This window comes from Protopterus annectens, chromosome 3.part1 (assembly GCF_019279795.1).
Source record: "Protopterus annectens isolate FY-2018-M chromosome 3.part1, PAN1.0, whole genome shotgun sequence".
NCBI classification, from domain to species: domain Eukaryota; kingdom Metazoa; phylum Chordata; order Ceratodontiformes; family Protopteridae; genus Protopterus; species Protopterus annectens.
In genome coordinates this window covers 1,106,864,037-1,106,885,789 of record NC_056732.1, presented here as the reverse complement: position 1 = coordinate 1,106,885,789, position 21,753 = coordinate 1,106,864,037, and the positions used below count along the sequence as shown (strand labels likewise).

General features: G+C 39.9%; 1 protein-coding gene across 11 annotated transcripts in view; it reads left to right on the top strand.

Moving 5' to 3' along the window:
• The window catches only part of PTK2 (protein tyrosine kinase 2), a 4,250,095-nt gene that overhangs the window by 3,259,311 nt on the left and 969,031 nt on the right, over positions 1 to 21,753 (top strand). For all 11 annotated transcript variants that reach the window (XM_044067250.1, XM_044067257.1, XM_044067247.1 and 8 more), the window contains one exon: positions 7,248 to 7,348. In XM_044067250.1, the coding sequence (XP_043923185.1) occupies positions 7,248 to 7,348 (101 nt within the window). The remainder of the gene's footprint in view (positions 1 to 7,247; positions 7,349 to 21,753) is intronic.

Here is a 21,753-nt window from a genome sequence, read left to right as displayed (position 1 = left end):
TCTTTAGAGGTACAGTGCTGTAACTTTAAAGGTACTGACTAAGATGACTTTGTGAATGCCATCTGGTGTCCCATTTTTTTCTGAGATACATTTGCCAAGGCCAGTTCATCTCTCCCTCTAATATACTCTTCTGGAATATTCCTGTACTCTAGTGGATATTAAATGTTCAGATCTTAATACACATTTAATGAAATTAGTTTATTGTAAACACACCGATTGATATAGCTTTGGTCTCCAAAGTTCTTACCACCTCAGGCAAGTAGGGAGTGGTTTCCCATACACTTTCTTCAGCTCCAAAGCTCTGGGGTGAAGATGACAGTTTTGTTTAGCGTGGATGACTTGGGCATACATTTTTTTTAGTCAGCAGATGGCATCCCCAATGTACAGTGGACTGAGCAGTACATTGAGTCAACAATATGCCTCATAGCCTTGAACCAAAAGGAAGGAGCATGGCACATAGCACACAACAGCAAAAATGCATTCCACTTGTGCTGCTGTTTAATTATGGAACCACGATGTTCATCGTGCATACAGCTGCAGTCATAACAGATGGGTTATCCTGCTGTCAGGCGAGTCCTCGGTCGGCCGAATTCCAAAGTCTAGGTCCGGCGTCGGTTGTCGTCGCTTCTTCCCTGACGTCAGTGCGGCAGAGGTATGAGAGAGCCAGCCGACGCCATCTTCTTCAGTCTTTCTTGCCGCGCAGTGCCCGAAGCAGAAGCAGTTCGCAAATGCCGGTCGGCCAGCTCCTGAGATTTATGAAAATATTTCAGCCGAACTCTTCTTGAAAGCTAAGTACCCCGTTGGGGAAACTTTTCTTGCCTCAGACCAATGTCAGACAAAGTTAATAATTGCATTTCATGTGGGAAGCAAATACCGCATAAGGATTTCCACTCTTTCTGTATTCCTTGCTTAGGCCCAGACTACGACGTCTCGGCCTGCCGTTTTTGTGCTAGATTCAACAAACGCACTATTAAGCGTCGGGCAGAGTTCGCCCTTCACTATTTTGGTAATAAATTTAATTACATTATGTCGTTGGATACTCCGACTCCAGTTTTGAGTAAAAGACGCAAAGATAAGGACCGACATACGAGGTCCGCGACTTCTACTGACACCACGCTAAGGCCGACTACCGGTTCTCTGGTTCTCAGCGAGGTACCTACGCAGCCCCTGAGTACCGATGACACTTCATTACCAGTGTCTTCAGTACCCAAGGTCGCAGGCTGCTCGGTCCCCATTCCAACTACAGATACCGACGCCACTCTTGGCGGGGAAACTCAGACTTTAGACAGGCCTGCCATTTCTCAAGATGTCTTCAGGCCTTCCTCCTCCTCTATTAAAGCTTTCACAAAATCTAAAGCAGCCATGAAAACTAAAAAACAGGGACCTCAGACCCCCTCTCAAGGCCCCATGCCAAAAAAACAGATGCTCAAAATGGCTGAGGATTTGATTACTCTTATCAGGGGTTCTCAACCCCCCTCGGACAAAAGGCCCAGATTAGAGGAAGACTACCCTTCCTCAGATCAAGCCTCTATTACCTCTGAACATTCTGAGGACCAGGACTATACCTATTCTCCTTTTGAAGACTCTGATGCAGAGGAGTCTATTCCCTCGGTCTCCCCCCCCCTGAGGACTACTCATACCTTGAGGGAACACTTTCACTGGGAAGGTCAAGATTACTCAGATTCCAAGAAAAGGCTCAGGGATTTTCTCTTGCTCCCCCAGCATAGGCCCCTGGCTATCCCTCCTGTTTTAGATATATTAGATGATGTGTACACAGAAGCCAGCCTCAACCCAGATTCTTTACCTCCAGCTCCTGTTAAACCAGACATGTATTACCGGGTCCCTGATTCACACCAGTTCCTATACAAAAGCCATACTGCTGACCCAGAAACTATTTCACAGGGTCCCAAGGGAATTAAGGCCTCTACTGCTAAAAACCCATTACCTTCAGAGAGAGATTCCAGAGCTTTAGAAAGGTGGGGGAAAAAGGTGTATACCTCGGCCACTTTAACCATGAGGGCATTAAACTGTCAGTTTCATATGTTAAAGTATCAGCAGTTTTTGTTATCTCAGTTGAAAAGCAAAATGACACAACCAGAACAACCAGATTTAAAAGAGTTGCAGGATTTGTTGCATGGTGCAGAGCAAGTGGGTAAACACACCTTGCAGTGTGGTTTTGATGCTTTAGAGGCCTCATGTAGAGCTACTGTTACAGGGTCTGTCATACGTAGACATGCTTGGCTCAAAGAGCAAGCCTTACCAGATCATGTCAAAGCTAAATTACTAGATGCACCTCTTCAAAAAGATGTATTGTTTGGTGTTAAAGCTGAGGAGGTACTAAAGAAAATGGAGGAAAAAGTGAGGTCAATGCAAACAGTAAAAGATTTCCTGCAGGTACAACCTCCACGTTTCAGCAGAAACTGGCCTTCAAAAAATTGGTCCTTTCCAGCCACGGACAGACCTCAAAGAGGCAGATACAGATGCCCGAGGGGTAGAGGGCAACCTCAAGGATCATTCAGAGCCAGACAATGGCAAGCACCAACCCCAAGAGGTGGAGAAGATAGATCACGGTCATTCACAAAACAGACACAATGACTTCCCCCTTTACCTGCCAAGCAAAGCTTTAATGGCAGCACCTTTGGGCAGAAAACTGGCATTATTCTCAAAAAATTGGCATATTGTCACAAAAGACAAATGGATTCTGGACATTATAGACAGAGGCTACAGATTCCACTTTCGCACCCTTCCAAAAATGAGAGGCATGCCAAACCTGCCACAAAATCAAAGGGCAGAGGCACAAAAACAAATTTCAGCTCTCATGGACATGAAAGCTATTCAAGAGGTACCTGCAAAGAACAAGGTCAAGGGTTTTATTCCAGACTATTCCTGGTACCAAGGAAAGACAAAGATTGGAGACCTATTTTAGACCTATCCATCCTAAACACATATTTACAGATACCAAAATTCAAGATGCTCACATTACAGCAGCTTCTTCCCATGCTGGGCAAGGAGTCTTGGCTGGTAACATTGGACCTCAAGGAGGCATACCTGCATGTCCCTATCAGACAAGATTGCAGAAGATACCTCAGATTTCTTGCAGGTTCAACCCATTATCAATTCCCTGCATTGCCCTTTGGCTTATCTACTGCGCCCAGAGTGTTTACAAAATGCCTGGCATCAGTAATTGCCTTCTGCAGACTTCAAGGAATACAAATATACCCATATCTGGACGACTGCCTGATCCAAGTGGACAGCAAGGACATACTTCTGAAATACCTGGCATTTGTAATAAAACTGTTGAACTTTCTGGGATACACAGTCAACAAAAAGAAATCAAAACTAATACCCTCTCAAAAAATAATTTTCCTGGGTGCCAGCTTGAATACAACCACCCAGATGGCCTACCTCACGCCAGACAAACAAGGGCAACTATCTCAATACTTCAGCAAAATGGCAACCTTCACCAGGCTGACTGCAAGGAAAGTCCTGCAGGCTCTGGGATTCATGGCATCTTGCATCCTTCTGATCCCATGTGCAAAGCTGCATATGAGGAAACTTCAATGGTACCTAAAAAAACTTATGGTCTCAACACAGCCACAGTTTGGAAACAATTATACCACTCATTCCATGTCTTCAAAAGGAATTTCTGTGGTGGGCTCAAGCATGCCAAAGAAACATAGGTCTCCCTTTCTGCGTACCTCAAGCAACTCAAATCATCACAACAGACGCCACAGACTACGCCTGGGGGGCACACATGACAGATCAGTGCATTCAGGGAAAATGGTCCCAAAAAGAGAAGCACCTGCACATCAACCAAAAGGAAATGCTAGCAGTGCAAAATGCTATTATGGCCTTCAAAGACCTACTGCATCCAGGCCAGCTATTGATAAGGACAGACAACACCACAGTGATGTGGTACATAAACAAACAGGGGGGGAACTCATTCATACCCCCTGTGCAGACTAGCCATGACCCTATGGAACACAGCTCTGGAATTGCAAATCCAACTTCAGGCACAATTCCTGCCAGGGAAGGAAAACACACTGGCAGACAGCCTAAGCAGAAATCTGACAGATCCACACGAATGGAAGTTGCATCCTCAAGTTTTCGCAAAGATTACTCAGGCATGGGGACAGCTAGACATAGATCTCTTTGCTACCCACAGAAATTACCAATTGAAAAAATTTTGTTCAAGGACCTATCATCCACAGGCCTGGAAAGTGGACGCACTTTCTTTCAATTGGACAACGTTGACAGTCTATGCCTTTCCGCCTCTTCCTCTGCTGCCCAAAGTTCTATTAAAAGGCAGAGCAGAGAGGCCGAAAATGATTCTCATTGCTCCAGATTGGCCAAGACAACACTGGTATCTGCTCCTGAAGAGCCTGACACATTCCCCACCATGGATCCTACCTCTAGTGCCTATTCTGTTGTCCCAGCACAACTTCAAAACTCTTCACAGCCAGCTCAAAACCCTAAATCTAGCTGCATGGAGAATCCCTTGATTTCACAACACACCCTCCTCTCCAAGGAGGTGCAGGATGTCATCTTGGAGGCCAGAAGACCTTCTACTAGAAAAGCCTACTCCGCCAAATGGAAACAATTTTGTGCCTGGAATCAGAAAAAGGGCCAGAATCCTTGGGTAATGAATTTACCTCAAATTTTACAGTACCTAGCTGAGATTTTAAACAGTGGACTTTCCTTCTCCTCCATCAAAATCCACGCTTCAGCCATTTCTGCACAATACAACACAGATCCTCCTTTATTCTCTCATCCTCTCTTAAGACAGTTCCTCAGAGGGGCAAAGAATATAAGAACCCCAAGTCAACCACCAGTCCCTACTTGGGACCTCAACTTCATATTGGAAAAGCTGACCCTTCCTCCATTTGAGCCAGCTGCTTCAACAGAACTACAATATTTGTCATGGAAAACAGCCTTCCTTCTGGCTATCACCTCAGCGCGCAGGGTTTCGGAACTACTGGCCCTCATGGCTGTGCAACCTTTCATCATTTTCCATCAGGACAGAGTTTCCTTACAAACCAACCCTACCTTTATGCCAAAGGTAGTATCCAGTGTAGCCTTGAATCAGACTGTCCACTTACCTACCTTTTATCCTAACCCACAAAACAAAGGGGAAAGACTACTGCATTCCTTGGACATTCACAGACAACTTCGTTATTATTTGGACAGGACAAAGCCATTCAGGAAATCCGAGCAACTCTTTGTGTCCTATGCTACAGGTGCTCAAGGAAAGGCGATCTCCAAACAGACAATCTCAAAATGGATAGCCCACTGCATACGCTTTTGTTACTCATTTCATGGAAAAGCTGTGCCTTCAAGCATCAGATCCCACTCCACAAGGGCCACAGCTACCTCTGCAGCTTTCCTCAGGGGGGTTCCTACCAAGGACATTTTGGAAGCAGCCACTTGGAGTTCAGTGCACACTTTCTCCAAACACTATCACCTTCCACTTTACTCTAAATCTAGAGAGGGATTTGCCACAGCTGTCTTGCAGGGCATCCTTGCTCCTCCTAGTTCCTCTTAGTGCCTGCCACCCCTACTACTTAGCTTTGGGATTCTACCCATCTGTTATGACTGCAGCTGTATGCACGATGAACATAGTACAGTTTTGTACCTACCATAAATGTAGATGTTCAAGTGCTCATACTGCTGCAGTTTAGGTCCCCCCCCCCCTCCATCCCCTTAGGACAGGCCTTATTACAAACACCTTCTCATACAACCTATTAGGGGTATTCTTTTATGGTGTATTTGCTTGCAACTACTGTTTTTTGATTATTCTATATTGCATGATTACATAAGTTTGTTTTGCCTTCCTTCTGGAGGCACCTGACATCTGGGGCAAGAAAAACTGAAGAAGATGGCGTCGGCTGGCTCTTTTATACCCCTGCCGCACTGACGTCAGGGTAGAAGCGACGACAACTGACGCCGGACCTAGACTTTGGAATTCGGCCGACCGAGGACCCGCCTGACGGCAGGATAACCCATCTGTTATGACTGCAGCTGTATGAGCACTCGAACATCTACATTTATGGTAGGTACAAAACTGTACTTTTCTTTACAGGTCCATCACAACTAAATTTCCTGTTTTAGAAATTTGCCCTAACATTAGTGCTTCCTTCTCACTGCCTCCCATGGCCTTCTACCCTCAGCCACCAAGTCTGTGGAGTCTTATGGTGAGAAGCATCCTACACACCTTTGGCATTTCCTCCCAACGTAGTGCAAACCTTTCAAGAAAACTTGTTGCTTTACTTGTAAAAGTACTTTCAGTATTACTCAGATTTACAGGCCCAAGTTGTCATTCAGATCACTAAAGAGTTCTCATTTATGGAATGTATTCTTTCTACAAGCAAAGTTCCAAGAGGAGTCTGATATATGGCGAAATTGTGAGACATTGGGTTAATGATTTAAGGGACACTGTAGAGCAGTCAGGAATGAAGACCCTGAGAAACATGTGCATCCAATTTTACCAGCAATGATCACTATGTCTTTGATCTATCTTTGTGTGTCCTCCAGCGAGAATTCAGAGATCCTGACCACAGGAAAAACAGAGGCCACCTGTTATTCACTTAGGCTCTCAGCAGTCCTTCGGTGTGAATGAAAGAGAATTTTTGTTTTACTAATCTCCTTTAGTTTGCCCTTTTATTTCCAAGAGTTTTATTTTATTTCATTTTATCTATTTTTTTTCGCTTTAATTATGCTTTTTCTCAGTGATTATTATTCTCACTAGATTGTCTTCTTACCATGCCATTTAATATAGTTTCCTCTGTAGGAATTTTCAGATTGTCATGTTCTTTTCCTCCCATTATCACTCCTTTATACCTTGAGCTTCTGTTCATTCTACTTTGACCTATTTTTTTTTTTTTTTTAACTCTCTTCCACAGCATACACCCCACCACCACTGCTCACACATACATCCTGTTGTATATCTTACTCTCCTTTGTTTCTCCAGTAACTTAATTTGTATCTAATTTTTATGAAGTCTTCCAGTCTGAAACATTAATTTTAAAATGTGCTTTCCATTTAGACTGTGTATTCTTAACCCAGTTTGGTTTTATTTTTAGACCATGTGCTGAACATCACCTGATGTTTGTTAGCTCACTGGCTGTGTAGGCATTTAGAGATGTGTCAGATGTAGTGGAGTTATGCATAAGATCTTGTGAAATTTACTCATAACTTATTCCAGGTTTTTTCCTACCCTGTTTTAAGTGTTACGTTTTTGTCTTTCATAGGGATATTGCTGCAAGAAATGTGCTAGTGTCATCTACAGACTGTGTAAAATTAGGGGATTTTGGCTTGTCCAGATACATGGAGGACAGCACGTACTACAAAGGTAAGAAAAAGATTTAGTTATATGTCTGAGTCAAAGACTAGGAGGGCTTAATTGTTAAGGTGTTTACCTCATAGATAACAAGGTACAGGGTTTGATGCTTACCTTTGAGGAAATGGCTAGGCTTAAAATGACCCATGACAGCATCTAGCCCGGTACTTACCTATGAACATGGAAGGGGTGATGCAGAATTAATACACAAATTAAATTCAAATGATTGATGCATTTAATTTTACAGGAAGTTGACTGTATATCTCAGGGCAGGTTAATATTTCAATAAAGCTAAAGTTCATAAAAGCAGCAAATGTAAAATATTTGCAGAAAAGAAATATACTGTCATGTACAAGTAGTTGAAAAATATTTGTGTATGTTGTTGTTAAGTATTAGACAAGACCGTGTCTGTTTTAAGGTGTGTCCTTGGAAAATTTCAAAAGTTAGATAATTTTGCATGTAGACACAGTATAAACATGTTCTTTATACAAGTGTACACAAGTGAAGTGTAAGACAAGGGCTTTTAGCTGCAGCCGTAGATGTAAACTAGCAGTAGCTTATGGTACACTGAGGAGGATAAGTAGAATACATATACCAGATGTCAGCATCAGAATGGATGGTTTAGAATTCTGTTCTACAGATGGGCACAGCTGTAAGTTGAAGCAGACAGCTTACATTTCCAGGAAAAACTACTGAGAATAGTGAGGGAGGAAGCTGCAAATGCTGGCAGGTAAAAATTCTAGTACCAAAGAGCATAATCCATGAAAGCTGTGTCACTAATCTGGGAATGACTAACCTAAGAAGAAAAGTTAATGCTAGCTTATATAGTTTAGCCAGCAGAAGGAAATATTTTTTCAGCAAAACTGTCCCATACAAGTATATACTGGTTTGAAGAACAATCCAGTACTATGATGAAATTTGCAGTGATCTGTCAGTTTGGATGCAGACAAGACAAAACTTGTGGTGGTGATAATACATTTGTGAATGTTGTGAATCTGTACCTGACTGACTGATTAGTATACCTGACCTGATGAAAGCATGTCTTAGAAGCGAGTTGTTTTGTGTTTAGTATGTTGCATACTAGTAAGTGTTAAACTGGAGGTGGGGGAGGAATGAAAAACCCTTTCAGACAGGGTGGAGCCAGAAGTTTCAGGCCTGTACACTAAGTCATCATACTGTTGGCCTCCCAGAGTAATTTGCTCTTGTTTCTATGGTATAACGTATACTAAAATTTATACACTAGAAACTTATATCGGATAGCTAGTTACATGACCAGCAGAAATTTGCGTGGACAGATTTACCTTCTTTGCTGCCTCAACTATAGTGCTTATTTAATTTTATATATTAGAAAATTGGGCACTATGTGTATGAGTGGGCCAAAACATTGTAACTTCTCCTAATTTTATGGTGTCTGGCTATTCACATGCCCCTCAAATGTTAGTTATTTGGAAAAATCAATTTTGCCTGTGATAGTTCCACAGGCTGGGTTGTTGTTGCATTGGCCAAAGAGCTTAACCGTCATATCTCTAGTATTTATGTCAAGTGTGTTAGAAATCAAGATTTTTTTGGTTAGATTAGTTAGCCAAGATGTGAACTGATTACATTTCTCAGCCAGGGACGTCTTCATACTTTTGGGATACGTAGCATCCTGTATATTGATGGTACCCCTAGCCAAGTTGTCCATGTGGAAACTACAGTGGTATCTCTGGAACAGATAATGCCAACACCAGCATACCCTTGCTTCTTTGCATAATGAAGTAGATTTATGGTGGATATAGTCAATCATCTTGAACAAGGGATCTCCCTTTAAGCTTCTACAGAGACTCAGATTTTATACAGACTCCTCAAACACTGGTTGGTGAGCCCATGCAAGGAACCTGAAAGTCTCAAGATACTTGGAACAAGCCAGTGAGGAGAAAACATATGAACATGAAGGAAATGATGGCAGTGATCCTTGCCATCACTGTATTCAGGGATGTTTGGCAGCTGGGTCCACTTTTGATTTGGAATGACAATACCACAGTTATGTGGTACTTAAACAAGTAAGGCAGGACCTACTCTTACTTCCTTTACATAATTGACCATTCAGACTTGGGAGGTGGCCCAGGAGTCAGGAGTGAAACCAGTTGCCCAGTACTTCAGAGACCACCACTACAGTAGTTTGGTAGACAGTTTAAGCAGGAAAGCAGTACCCCCCCCACACACACACACACACACACACATGAAACAGAAAGGACCCTCAGGCTTTCATGCATGGCTCCATCATGCAGTTTTGCAAACAACTTCAAGGCATCCTTTACCAATGTCCACTTTGATGAAGCTACACTTTTGGTCCTATGGTAAAGGAAACAATAATGAGGTTTAAACAGGATAGGAAGATGCTGTCTGCCATGAGAGTCAGATTTGAAAACCCTCCCAAGATCCTTTATTAGGAATCAGAAGGGTTCAAAATCCCTTTGGTGGAGAAACTCCCAGTGTTAACCCTTTGATTTCTCAACAGATAGGGCCTGTTGTGGCAGAGGATGCCCCTTTAATGGATGCTGACCTTGTGGTCTTTGAGGTCTGCAGAATCAGGGGTACAGGGAACACTTTTCTGTGAAACAGAGACAGTATCCCTGAAAGCTTGCCTGACTGCCTGCCCAACTATGGTGGCAGTAGGATGGAGGTGCTGACCTTTCCTACATGCTGCATTGATAGCCATTAACAGAATATTTGGGTGCGAAAACTCCTATCCAGAGGTTGTACCATACCATTTCCCAGAAACTGCCAGAACAAAGGCTCCCATTATCAAGTGTTCCACCACACCAGCTGCAGGCAGCCCTACAAGAGACATCCATCCTTTGTCAAAAAAGAGCCATCCAGGAGGTCCCACCAGACCAGAGTAGAGATGGTCAGGAATCTACTCGAGATTCTTTTTAGTTCTGAAGATGAACATCAAGCCAATTTTAGTTGCAGATTGCCTAAACCAAGACATAAAGAAGACCTCCTTCAGAATGGTCACAATGTCCATGATTTTGCCCTGCCTCAAGGTAAACAACTGGATGATCCCTATAGACCTTTAGGATACCTGTCTCTATATAAAGATCACAAATGAGTCTAGAGGTTTTCTGTACTTTCTGCTAGGATACCATCATTATCAGTTAAAGGCTCTTCCCTTTGGTCTCACCACACTCTGTGGGTGTTCACTAAGTGCATGGCAGTAGTCACAGACCAGTTACGACTTAAAGTGGTACACACTTTCTCTTGTCTACTGCAACGACCAAAGAGTCATTATTGTTTGCCAGAGATTACATTTTACATCTCTGCGTATCCTTAGGCTTCTGTGTAAATTTTCAAGTATCACAGCTTCATCCCTCAGAACATGTCACTTTCATCAAGATACTGTCTGGACACAACCTCATGCCAGGTGTATCTCACCCCATAAAGACTGTTATCCCTCCACGTCAGAGTTCAAGTTCTGTATCATCATCTTTCTTGTCCATCACTGCTGGTTCTTAGAGCTGTTGGTTTTATGGCGGCCTCCATCCGTGTGGTCGCACATACCAGATTCACATGAGGATATTTCAGTAGATACTTTCCACACATTAGTACCAAATTTGCATTTATTCTGTAAAAAGATAATAAATCATTTTTTTAGACAATAAGTATCTTTATTAAATTATCACTGATGACATAGGCAGGCATATATTTATATAAATGAAAACAAACCATATTGACATATTTTTAGTAGAAAATATTATACATCACTTGTAATTTATCCAGCATTGTCAGTCAAACATTACATAGCTCATTCAAATCCTGCCTTCTTTTAAATGTCATTCATTCACCAAAATGTTATTCTGCAGGTAATGTTCCCACAATTCCCATTTTTTTTAAAGTAATTTGCTCCTACCCTTTTCTAAAGATCCCATTTCCAGTTGTTTTATCTCTTATTATATTCACTACTTCTGGTACAGTTGGTTTAGATTAGACTTTGATTTCCATTTTCTAGTAATTGCTTTTTTGGCTGCCACCATAATTAGATTCAGCAAGGCCTTACTATGTCTATGCAGTTCTGATTCTGTTTCATAGCTCAAAAACTAATTTCATTAGTTATAGCAATTTGCTCACCCATTATCTCTGATAGAGTAGTCTGCATAGAATTTTTAAAGTCTGACAACTCATTACAGCCCCAAAAATGTGTTCCCAATTACCTCTTTCTTCCTCATCACACCTCCAGCATTTGCTATTTATCTAAGAAATATTCTTTGGAGTCTACTTGGGGTATAAAATACATGTGTAAATACTTCCAGCAAAGATCCTAAGTCTTTCAAACTTTGTTGCATATTTGGGAGTCATGGATATATCCCCCTTTGTTTGTTTGTAAATTGCGTATCCAATCTCTTTTCCATATCCTTTCTAACCTCCTCTGATTGATTCTTATAGTTCTTGTGCAATATTTTATATGCTCCACTTATTATCCCTTTTTTAACAGCAGCTTCTGTTGTAGATTCTACTAAAAACTCTACCAGTGCTGTTCTTTCAGTTAGGATACCTTTTTTTTCTTTCTCTTTGCCTATACTCTGATATCAGTCCTTGATAGCGAAAGCAGTCTCTTCCTGTTCATTTACCTTTCCCCCCTCTAATTATTTGCTCCCAATACCTTGGTTCTTTTGCCAGTTTTCTCCAGTAAATTCTGGTCCCCTCTTGCCAATTGTCTGTATACCTATTTTCAGTTATCCCTATTGGCATAATCCTTTTCTGTACTCCCATGTTGACTTGGTTGTTAGAATACTTTCTGTTACTTTATGAATGTAATATTCTGTATGGTTATTGTTATTTTCCTTAAGGATCTGCATCCAAAATTCCAGTCTCTCCTTGTTTCTTGAGCTTGCTCCCTGTTTCATCATACCTTTCCACTTTGAATTATAGCTTTCCTCTTTCCTTAACTGTGTAGCTCTGAAGTATCCCTTCAACTCGGGTAATCCCAAACCTCCTTGTTCTATTGGAAGGATCATCTTAATCCCACTGGACTCTTGCCGTCTTCCCATCTCAGATAAAATCCTTCAACTCTGTTAATTGCTATCCACATTTTCTCCTCTGGTTGATAAAAATATGCCTGACCTTTGTTTAAATCTAAAGGAACTGAAAACATTTTGACTAGTAGTTTCTTGTGAACCATATCCATAATACAGAGCTTCCAATCAATGTATTATTTTTTGTTTAGTCTCCTTCCATATGTCCTTAGTTGCCTCAACAGAATCTTTTAATGTATACTTTAAGTACTTCATTTTATCATGTCCCGATAGGGTATTGCTAAACCAGTTCATGAGTGGGTACATGGTTTACAGCTATTGCCTTTGTTTTATCTTCATTAGTTTTGTATCCTGAAAAGACATGAAACTGTCTCAGAATGTTCCACAACACTGAAATGTCCTTTTATGTTTTTATCAGGTATAAAATAATATCATCTGTGAATTAAACCAGCTTTTGTGACTACCATACCAATTATATCCTTGAATTTCTGAGTCCTTTATTTTCTTTGCCAGTGGTTCTAAATATAATACAAATAGCAAATGGGAAAGGGGACACCCTTCCCTGGCTCCTCTGGTCAAAGAGAACGTAGAGAGAAACCTACTCACTTTAATTTTCCCCTCCTATCCCTCATATATCATCTTAATCAACCTTATAATTTTATTAGGGAGTGGAAATGCTTCCATTTCCCTGCTCATAAAATCCCAGCTTACTCTTTCGAATGCTTTCTCTGCATCAAGGCCCACAAACAGCAGTGGTATTTTCTTACATGCTGCTTCCCTCTGGATCATCGTTGTTCTGTTAGTGTTCTCAAATGTTTGCTTTCCTGCCACAAAACCGCATTAATCCATATCTGTCAATTATGGCATCACTTTTGCCTTTATTTTAGCCATTTTAGACATAAACACTTTATAATCAGGGTTTGAAATTGAAATGGGCCTGTATGAAGTTGGATCTGATGAGTCTTTACCATCTTTAGGTGTTACTGCCACCACTGTTTTCTTCCAGGGTATTGGTACTTTTGCTTTTTTTCCCTCTTAGCTTCCAAACTTCCACAAGAATACCATCTATTCCTGGGTACATTCCTGTGGATTGGTTATACATCCTCATTTTTATCTCATCTCCTCCTATCCTGTTAGAAGTAAATGAGGCTCAGTTACTAACTTTGGAATATTTAATTCTTCCATAAACATTTCCATTTGTGTCTTTTTTTTTTTATTGCCATATTTCTCTGCTTTATGAAGATTTTCATAAAATTTACGAAATATTTCTAATACCTCTACAGGATATCTGGTTATCTTCTTTGTTATAGGCTGCCTAAGCTTTGCAAAAACCCTTTCTACTTTCTGCTGCCTGAGTTGTTGTGCTGAATGTTTTTGTGCTCTGGAGTTTTATTAAAAAAAAATTGCTTAATAGTCTTTCTAAACTCATGCATATTTTGACATCCCCACTCTGGGCCAGTAATCAAGGAGCCTGAATTCTCGCCACTGACACTGGAGAGGGATGTTCACTTGGAATCCAAATGGATACTTTCAGTATTTTCAGATGCAGACCTCTCTTCATCAAGCACAATTTCCCTTAAGAGCACACAGAGAACACAGTCAGCCTAGGGTCTGGATTTCTTTATGTCTGTCTCCCTCCAGGGCCCCATTAAGACTCCCCACTAGCACAGCTATAGGGTTAAGTCCTCAGCGGAATGTCCAAGGTAAGTCCACCAGCACCCTGTCTGTGAAACCAGTGCTTCATGTCCCTGCCCCAAGTAGAGGAGACAGGATTGCTATCGGTCTATAGTTGGATGGTTCCGTGGAGGTGCCTCCTTTGTGGAGAGGGATGATGTATGAGATTTTCCAAATAGATGGGATGGTGGCTTTGTTTATAGTTCTGTTAATCAAGATAGATATGGGATAGGCGATAGCATCTGACGCTATCTGAAGGTATTCCGCTGGGAGGTGATCCGTCGCTAGGGTGGTTGGTCTTAGTTTTTTTGTATGAAAAAACAGGTCTTTAAATACATCAAGCATCCAATAAAATTAATTAAAATCAATTAAAATTATTAAGTGCTAACACATGTCAGTGTACTAAGCCTCTCTTCTTTAGGAGAGGCTTTAAAACAACAGCACTATTTAAACCCGGTGGTAATTATGCTTTAAAGTTAACAATCCATTTTAACACAGCAAGTTCAGTTTCATTGCTCAAATCCCCTTCTCTTAGACTTTCATTTATTTTCTGTAGTACTAAGAACTTAAAGCTGTGGTTTATACCAGCTTCAGATACATGTTTTGCTAATGCATTTATTAGCTTATTATTCCGTATATCATTCTGATGTTGCAGAATCCTGTCCTTAAACATACGATTTGTTTTCCCTATATAATATGAGTCACATATATTACACTTAGCCTTATAGACCACATTCTTCATACAGCAGTCTGCATAAAAGGACAGATGTATAGGTTCCATGCTTAATGGATGCATGACCAAATGTGTAGATCATATAGAACTGCAAGCCTTACAGGATCGGCAAGCATAAGTGCCCTTATGCTGACAAGTGAGGTGTCTATATGGTTCAGTGTGCTTATAACAAAGTTGCTGTTTTAAATTCCTGGTGCTTTTGAAGCAAAATTTTGGAACTGGTTCTATATGGTCACTAATAGAGGGATCAGTCACCAGAATGGACCAATTTTTCTGTATGACTTCACACACTTTACTAACCTCTGCCGAATAAGTCAAACAAACCCTATTCATACCCTTGGTGCTATTAACCTCGGTGCCCCTCACTATACTAGCGGAGCTGTCAGAAAAAAGAGTTTTACTTTAAAACCAGCCAATGTATTCAATTCTTTAATTGCCTCATCTATCTCGCTGCTCTTATAGCCCCTCTTCAATAAATCTACCTTCAGCACTCCTGAGGCATGCTCTAAAGAATCAGCATTAGTATGCAATCTCATGCACCTAAGAACCTGATTTTAATCACATTCCTATTAACGTGGGATGGATGCATACTAGAGCGATGTAGTATGTTATTTTTCCTGCATGGTTTCCTGTACATTTTAGTAGACATGTTACCTAACATGTCTTTACTCACAGTAATGTCTAAAAAAAATCAGTGGTGTCAACAGATTAATGCAAAGAAAAAGACAAATAACTAGTTGAAGTCTCTAACATAGAACAAAAAAACAGATAGGAACTTGCCAAACGTCAACCAATGAACAGACAAAGCAATTCCTATGGAAACAGTAGTAAAATGTGTCGCAGCAACCTCCATAGTAGATAAAAAGTTGATTTATTGCAATAATCCAAACCAGTAGTCAAGCGCGCTTTCGTTTTGTAACCCAAAACTTCTTCAGAACAAATTAAAATACATCAATATCATACTTAAATAGTCCTTGATGAACAAAGTTGATTGTTAAGTAAGAGCCAAAATGTAAGGAAGTCCTTATAAGGGCAAAAGTTAAAAATGCTTTGAGTAGAGAACATCGAAGACTGAGTAACGTTAGAAATGAATCTGTGACCTTGACACAACTTATGAACATTATTGCCACTCTAACAAGCAAGGTTTCTGAACTGCAAACACCGGTCGAGAGACTACAAGGCTCAGGAGGCTGTGCAGGAAGGACAGGAACCAACCAGACTCCTTCTACAGATGTGGGGGTGTTCTGGGAACGAGGAAATGGCAATACGAGACCTAGGGGCACATAAGAAAACGCAAGCTGTTAGTAAACAGTTTAACACACAGGAATCTATTCCATGCAACCAAATAAGGCAGGAAATCACTATTAATGAAAGGAGATCTACACTAAGGGACTGGTTCAATACGGACTATTCCTGCTAATACTACCTCACCAGGGACACGACCAGATGAAGGAGATATCAACAGGAGACTGAGGGACTTGGAAAATAAACTGGTGAAGGTACGTAACCTTTAATGTGACCATGTGTTCTTAAATGAAAGCATTACGAACAAGAGGGTATCTAAGGGACTTGAGGGTATACCATTTTCCTAATGAGTTAATGGAAGAAGACCCTGAGTTTTATAAACTTATTGAAATGTTTGTCAGGCATGGCACCGAACTTATGGAGTTCATCATAAGTATTAATAATAAAAAAATTGCTTATTTGATGAAGTGGAAAAAATTAATGAAACTATTTTGAATTATGTTTATTTTGATGATGTTTGTAATAGATATGATGCTGTTTTCCAAAAAAAAGAGTAACAATTGAACGAAAATGTGAAAAGGAAGCACAAGAAACTCCACAGAGATTTTTTGTGATTATAGGGACAAGATAGCTTACCCCTTTCCTAGATCATACTATAAAAATAACAACAAAGGGAATGAGGAAGTGTTTCACTCACCACATACCCACATTAGTGACAGGTCAGATAACTATGAACAGGCATACCCAGTTTTAAGGAAATCTGAACAGTTATTGAACAAAAACAATGCACCTAAGGGTAGGTGTTTTTTAGAACATCAAGGGGGGAACAAGGGTGTGAGTCAGAAGCTTCCCATCAGAAATGGAGGAAGAACAGTTATTACTGACTTGACCAGGACAGCACAGAGGAAGAAATTATCTCCTCTTTTGATGGGGTATTATGGAGCTATAGGGGTTTTAATATATTCAACTATGCGGGGTTAGGAATCAGTAAGAATCATTTTTCTCTGTTGAAGAAGGGTATAAAATTTGTACCTAAGAGGTAAGGAGATATTTCACATATTATTACAGATTTTAAATTATTTACAAGGAAGTTAAATTTAAGGTAGCTATTCAAAGATACTTTTAGTTTACCACCACAGTTAAACTTTAAAAGGCAAAGTTGTTTTAACTCACCCTTACACCCTACAATATCAACATTTGGTAAGGTTTTTACACAAGAGATTTATGAGTCCTACTATCATTTTAAATGTAAGCAATATAACTTGTCCTTTGAGGAGAACCAACTTTTAAAAGAACTACGAGGGAATACTAACTTGAGGTTTATGAAACCTGATAAGGGGGGGAGGTATGGTAATTGTGGAGAAGACAGATTATACTAATAAAATCTACAGTATGCTACAGGATGATGATAAATATGAGATATCTTCCTTATATGAGATTAATATTGCTCTTAAAAAATACAATTATGTTTGGGAGATTCACTTTTACAAGGTGTTATTAATGAGGAAGTTTTTGCTTTCCTTTGTACTGACCATCCTAGAATCCCAATTATGTTTAGAATACTGAAACCCACAAAAACATCACTGCCCCCCCCCCCCCCCCGTATAGATTAATTATTAGTTTTGGAAACAGAAAGGGTAGTAAGGGACAATTTGAAGAACATTGATTACATCCTACGTGATTCTTGGGATTTTTTAAGTAAGATTAAAAGTGATTATTATAGTGGGAATAACACTTTTGCTACTTTTGATGTTGTAGACTTGTTCACTTCGATTTCTCATTATGAGGGGTTGACTTTTTTCTACAAGGCCCTCTTGGAGGTATGTGACTTAAGTAATAACCTTCTAAATTTTGTTATGGTCCTCATGGACATTATTTTAAAAAATAATTTCTTTACATTTGAGGGTGAATTTTTTAAACAGACTAAAGGGGTGGCCATGGGTATTAGTTGTGCCCCCCTTTTTGCAAATTTAGTAATGTACATATGGGAAAAAGAACATATTTTTAATAGTAAATTCCCAGATCAATGGTGGACCTACCTCCGCTTCCTAGATGACATATTTATTTTGTGGAAAAAAGATGGGGAAATTATGGATTTTTTTGATTATATTAACGGAGTATGTAATTATTTTAAATTTACTAGTACTTTTAGTAAGGATTCCATTACTTATTTGGATGTAACTGTTGCTTTGGACAGGGACAAAAAAGGTTTCACATCCAGAGTATACATTGTCAACTTTCTCGAATGACTATTTGGAATATAATAGTAGTCACCCCGGGTGACACAAAGAGAAGCATTGTAAAAGGGCAGATGGTGAGGCTTGCCAGAATGTGTTCAAGTCAAGAGATGTGTAAGAGGGAAATGGCTACCTTGGTAAACCTCTTTATAAAAAGAGGCTACCCGACACAAATGCTGTATCCCATATGTGAGGAAGTTATGAATGAATGGGGAAAAAGATTTAAACCTTTATTAGGAACAACAACTGAACCTATAGGGAACCCTGAGGTCCAGAACAGGGACAAAAATTGTAGTCAAGCATTGGTTTTAACATTTGGTGAACTAAGTAAGGAAATTAAACAGATAGTGAGAAGGAATTGGGTCATGTTTAAAAGTACGGATGATCTTATGGATTTTATAGGTAAAGAACCTGTGTTTGTATTTAAAACTAGTTATAATTTAAAATTTTTATTGGAGCACCCTATTCATTCAGGTGGTCTACCAAGCGGGACCAGAAACTGTGGATCATGTGCCTACTGTCCATACATTTTGGGTATTGAGTACATTGAAATAGGGTCCTCTAGGAGGACAGTTACACTGAAAGGGGGCTCTTGTGGATCTAAGGGGTTAGTGTATGTGGCAGTTTGTCAGAAATGTCAACAGTTCTATGTAGGCAAAACTGAAAGGGCTCTCTGTAGGAGGATATATGAACCCCTCTACACTGTTAGACGTGAAGATGAGAATAATGCCCTATATAGGCACTTGAAGGGGAACATTTTGTAAAACTTTTCACTTTGGGATTTTAGAAATTGTAGGAACTGATTTGAGGGGAGGGAATTGGAAGAACAGACTTGAGAGGGAAGAGTTAATGTGGCACTTTAGACTAAATTCCACCCATCCCCCCCCCCCCGGTATAAATGCGGCATGTAGTATCATGCCAGTATTGAAGTACAAGGCATTAAAGCTTTAGAAGATCTTTTTTAAAAAAAAAAAAAATTTAAAATAAGACATTTAATATATAAAATGTGAATTATAGTTTTGTAATATTGTATTATTGCACATTTAAATATTTGGAAGTGTTCTTATATATTTTTATGTAATTTATAAGATAGCTCTGAATTAATTTAAAAGCATTTTTAACTTTTGCCCTTATAAGGACTTCCTTACATTTTGGCTCTTAATTGACAATCAACTTTAATTGTTCATCAGGGACTATTTAAGTATGGTATTGATGTATTTTAATTTGTTATGAAGAAGTCTTGGGTTACAAGACGAAAGCGCGCTTGACTACTGGTTTGGATTATTGTAATAAATCAACTTTTTGTCTACTTTGGAGGTTGCTGCGACACTTTTTTCCTGCTGTTTCCATAGAAATTGCTTTGTCTGTTTATTGGTTGAAATCTCTAACATATCTACAAAGGCTTGAACCTCATCCATGCTACCATCCCAGACAAAAAAGATGTCATCCATGAATTGTTTATAGAACATAACATGCGCTTTATGTAGATCTTTGCTAAAGATAGCTCCCAATTGGCTAAAACTAAGTTCGCATACATGTTGGTACACGCTGTGCCCATTGCTACCCCTACAACTTGTAGAAAGTACTCTGACTCAAAGAGAAACACATTATTCTCTAAGATCAGGTCTAACAGGGTACAGATCATACTAACCTTAGAGTTAGAGAAGCTACTTTCTTTAACCAAGAATCGCCTAACCTGCTAAATCCCATCATCATTGGGTATCACAGTAAAAAGTGATTTCACATCTAGAGTAACAAGCAACATTCTTTTGATATCATTTCTAGATCTACCCTTAGCCCACTTGTACAAATACTCTAGAAATTGTTTACTATCCCTCAGAACTGTAACAACTTTGTCCAGTACACCTCTCACTTGTTTGTCGACGTATATCGACATTGGCTGAGTGAGCCATCCCCTTCCTGAGACTATAGGGCAGTAGGGACGATCCTTTGTGCACTTTCAGCAATCCATAGATCTGTGGTATGGTGGGATGCGCTACAGAAAAGTAGGTGTAGAGAGATTAGTCTATCCGCTCTGTCATTAGTAGGTCATACAAAAAGAAATTCAACCTATTAATTATACCTTTGACTTGAAATTTCTGCAATAACACATGTACAATATTGTCATACAGCGTATCATGCATTTTAGCCAGGTACACAGACTTATCCAGCACTACAACCCCACCTCCTTTGTCCGCTGGTCTAATAACTAGATGCTCAGGTGTAACCAATTGATTCAGTGCCTCATGCTCATTAGGTGTTAGGTTAAAAAAACTTTTATTATTTTTGACACTAAAGGACCTCCTTAAGTCATCCTCACATAACTTTACAGAAGACTCCATAGCTGGAGAGTTAACTGGTGTGAATGTACTAGGTTTTTTAAAAGTGCTATAGACTCCAGTGTCACTACCTGAAAAGATAGTTTTCAACATAATATTCCTGGCAAACACTTTAAGATCTAAGATCGTCTCCACAAGGTCCGTTTTCGTAGCAGGTATAAAAGAAAGACCTTTGTTTACCACAGATAGTTCTATTGTAAGCTCACTAGATGAAAGGTTAAAAACTAAGTTATTCACTTCTGACTGTGTGTCACAGGGGCTTTGGTGCGAGTCAGAGGGTCTGATTGCATTCTGCCTCTCCTTCTGCAGCTCCTTGACCTCCCTATACATTTGTCCTGCATGATAGGTAGTACTTTTTCCAAAAAAACACAGACTTAGGGTTGATATTCTTATCAGCGACAGAGCTTTTAGCCACAAAAATACCAGGAATTTTGGGTCTGACTATAGGGTCTAAACTCTTTGTATTTACCACATCTAAAGCACAGCCTAGATCACTTAATACAGAATCATTAGATAAATGCACGTCAGTACCATCATTTGCATCAACAACAGATAATGAAACTACATCTTAACTGCTAGCAGCTTGTGGACTAGTAGCAGCAGACATGCCCGTTCCTGTTCCTTCATTTACAGAGACTAAAGATACAGTAACAGATTGAAACACATCAGGTTTATCCTGATCTGGGTTGGCTTTAAGTACAGTACCATCGTTAGCCACAGAAGACAAATCATCAGTACTCACAATTCTATTAGGTGAATAACCACCTGTAGAAATGCCATCAGAATGGATGGTTCGTTCCATAGCTATTATAGTTCCAAACTTATCCAAAGGCTCCTTTAATGCCATTATATCCATTTGCAACCTTTAAGTGCTTACAGGTTCAATCGCAGGCAATTTTTTGGTGAATGATATTACCTTTTCACGCAACAAGATTCAGAGCACTGGTGCACTCTAAAGCTCGTCGTACATTACCAGCTTCTCCATTAATGGCTATGGATGCCATAGTTGTAGTACGTTAATCTAACGATGACGTACTTCCTACGGGGGCATTCAACTCTCTATACCTCGGCCAACAGGACACGTTACCATCGCGGAAATCTGCAAAATCCCTGCGGAGCTTCTTAGTCTTGTCTTTCTCCAATTTTCTCTCATAAAGAGAGACATTAAGTAATA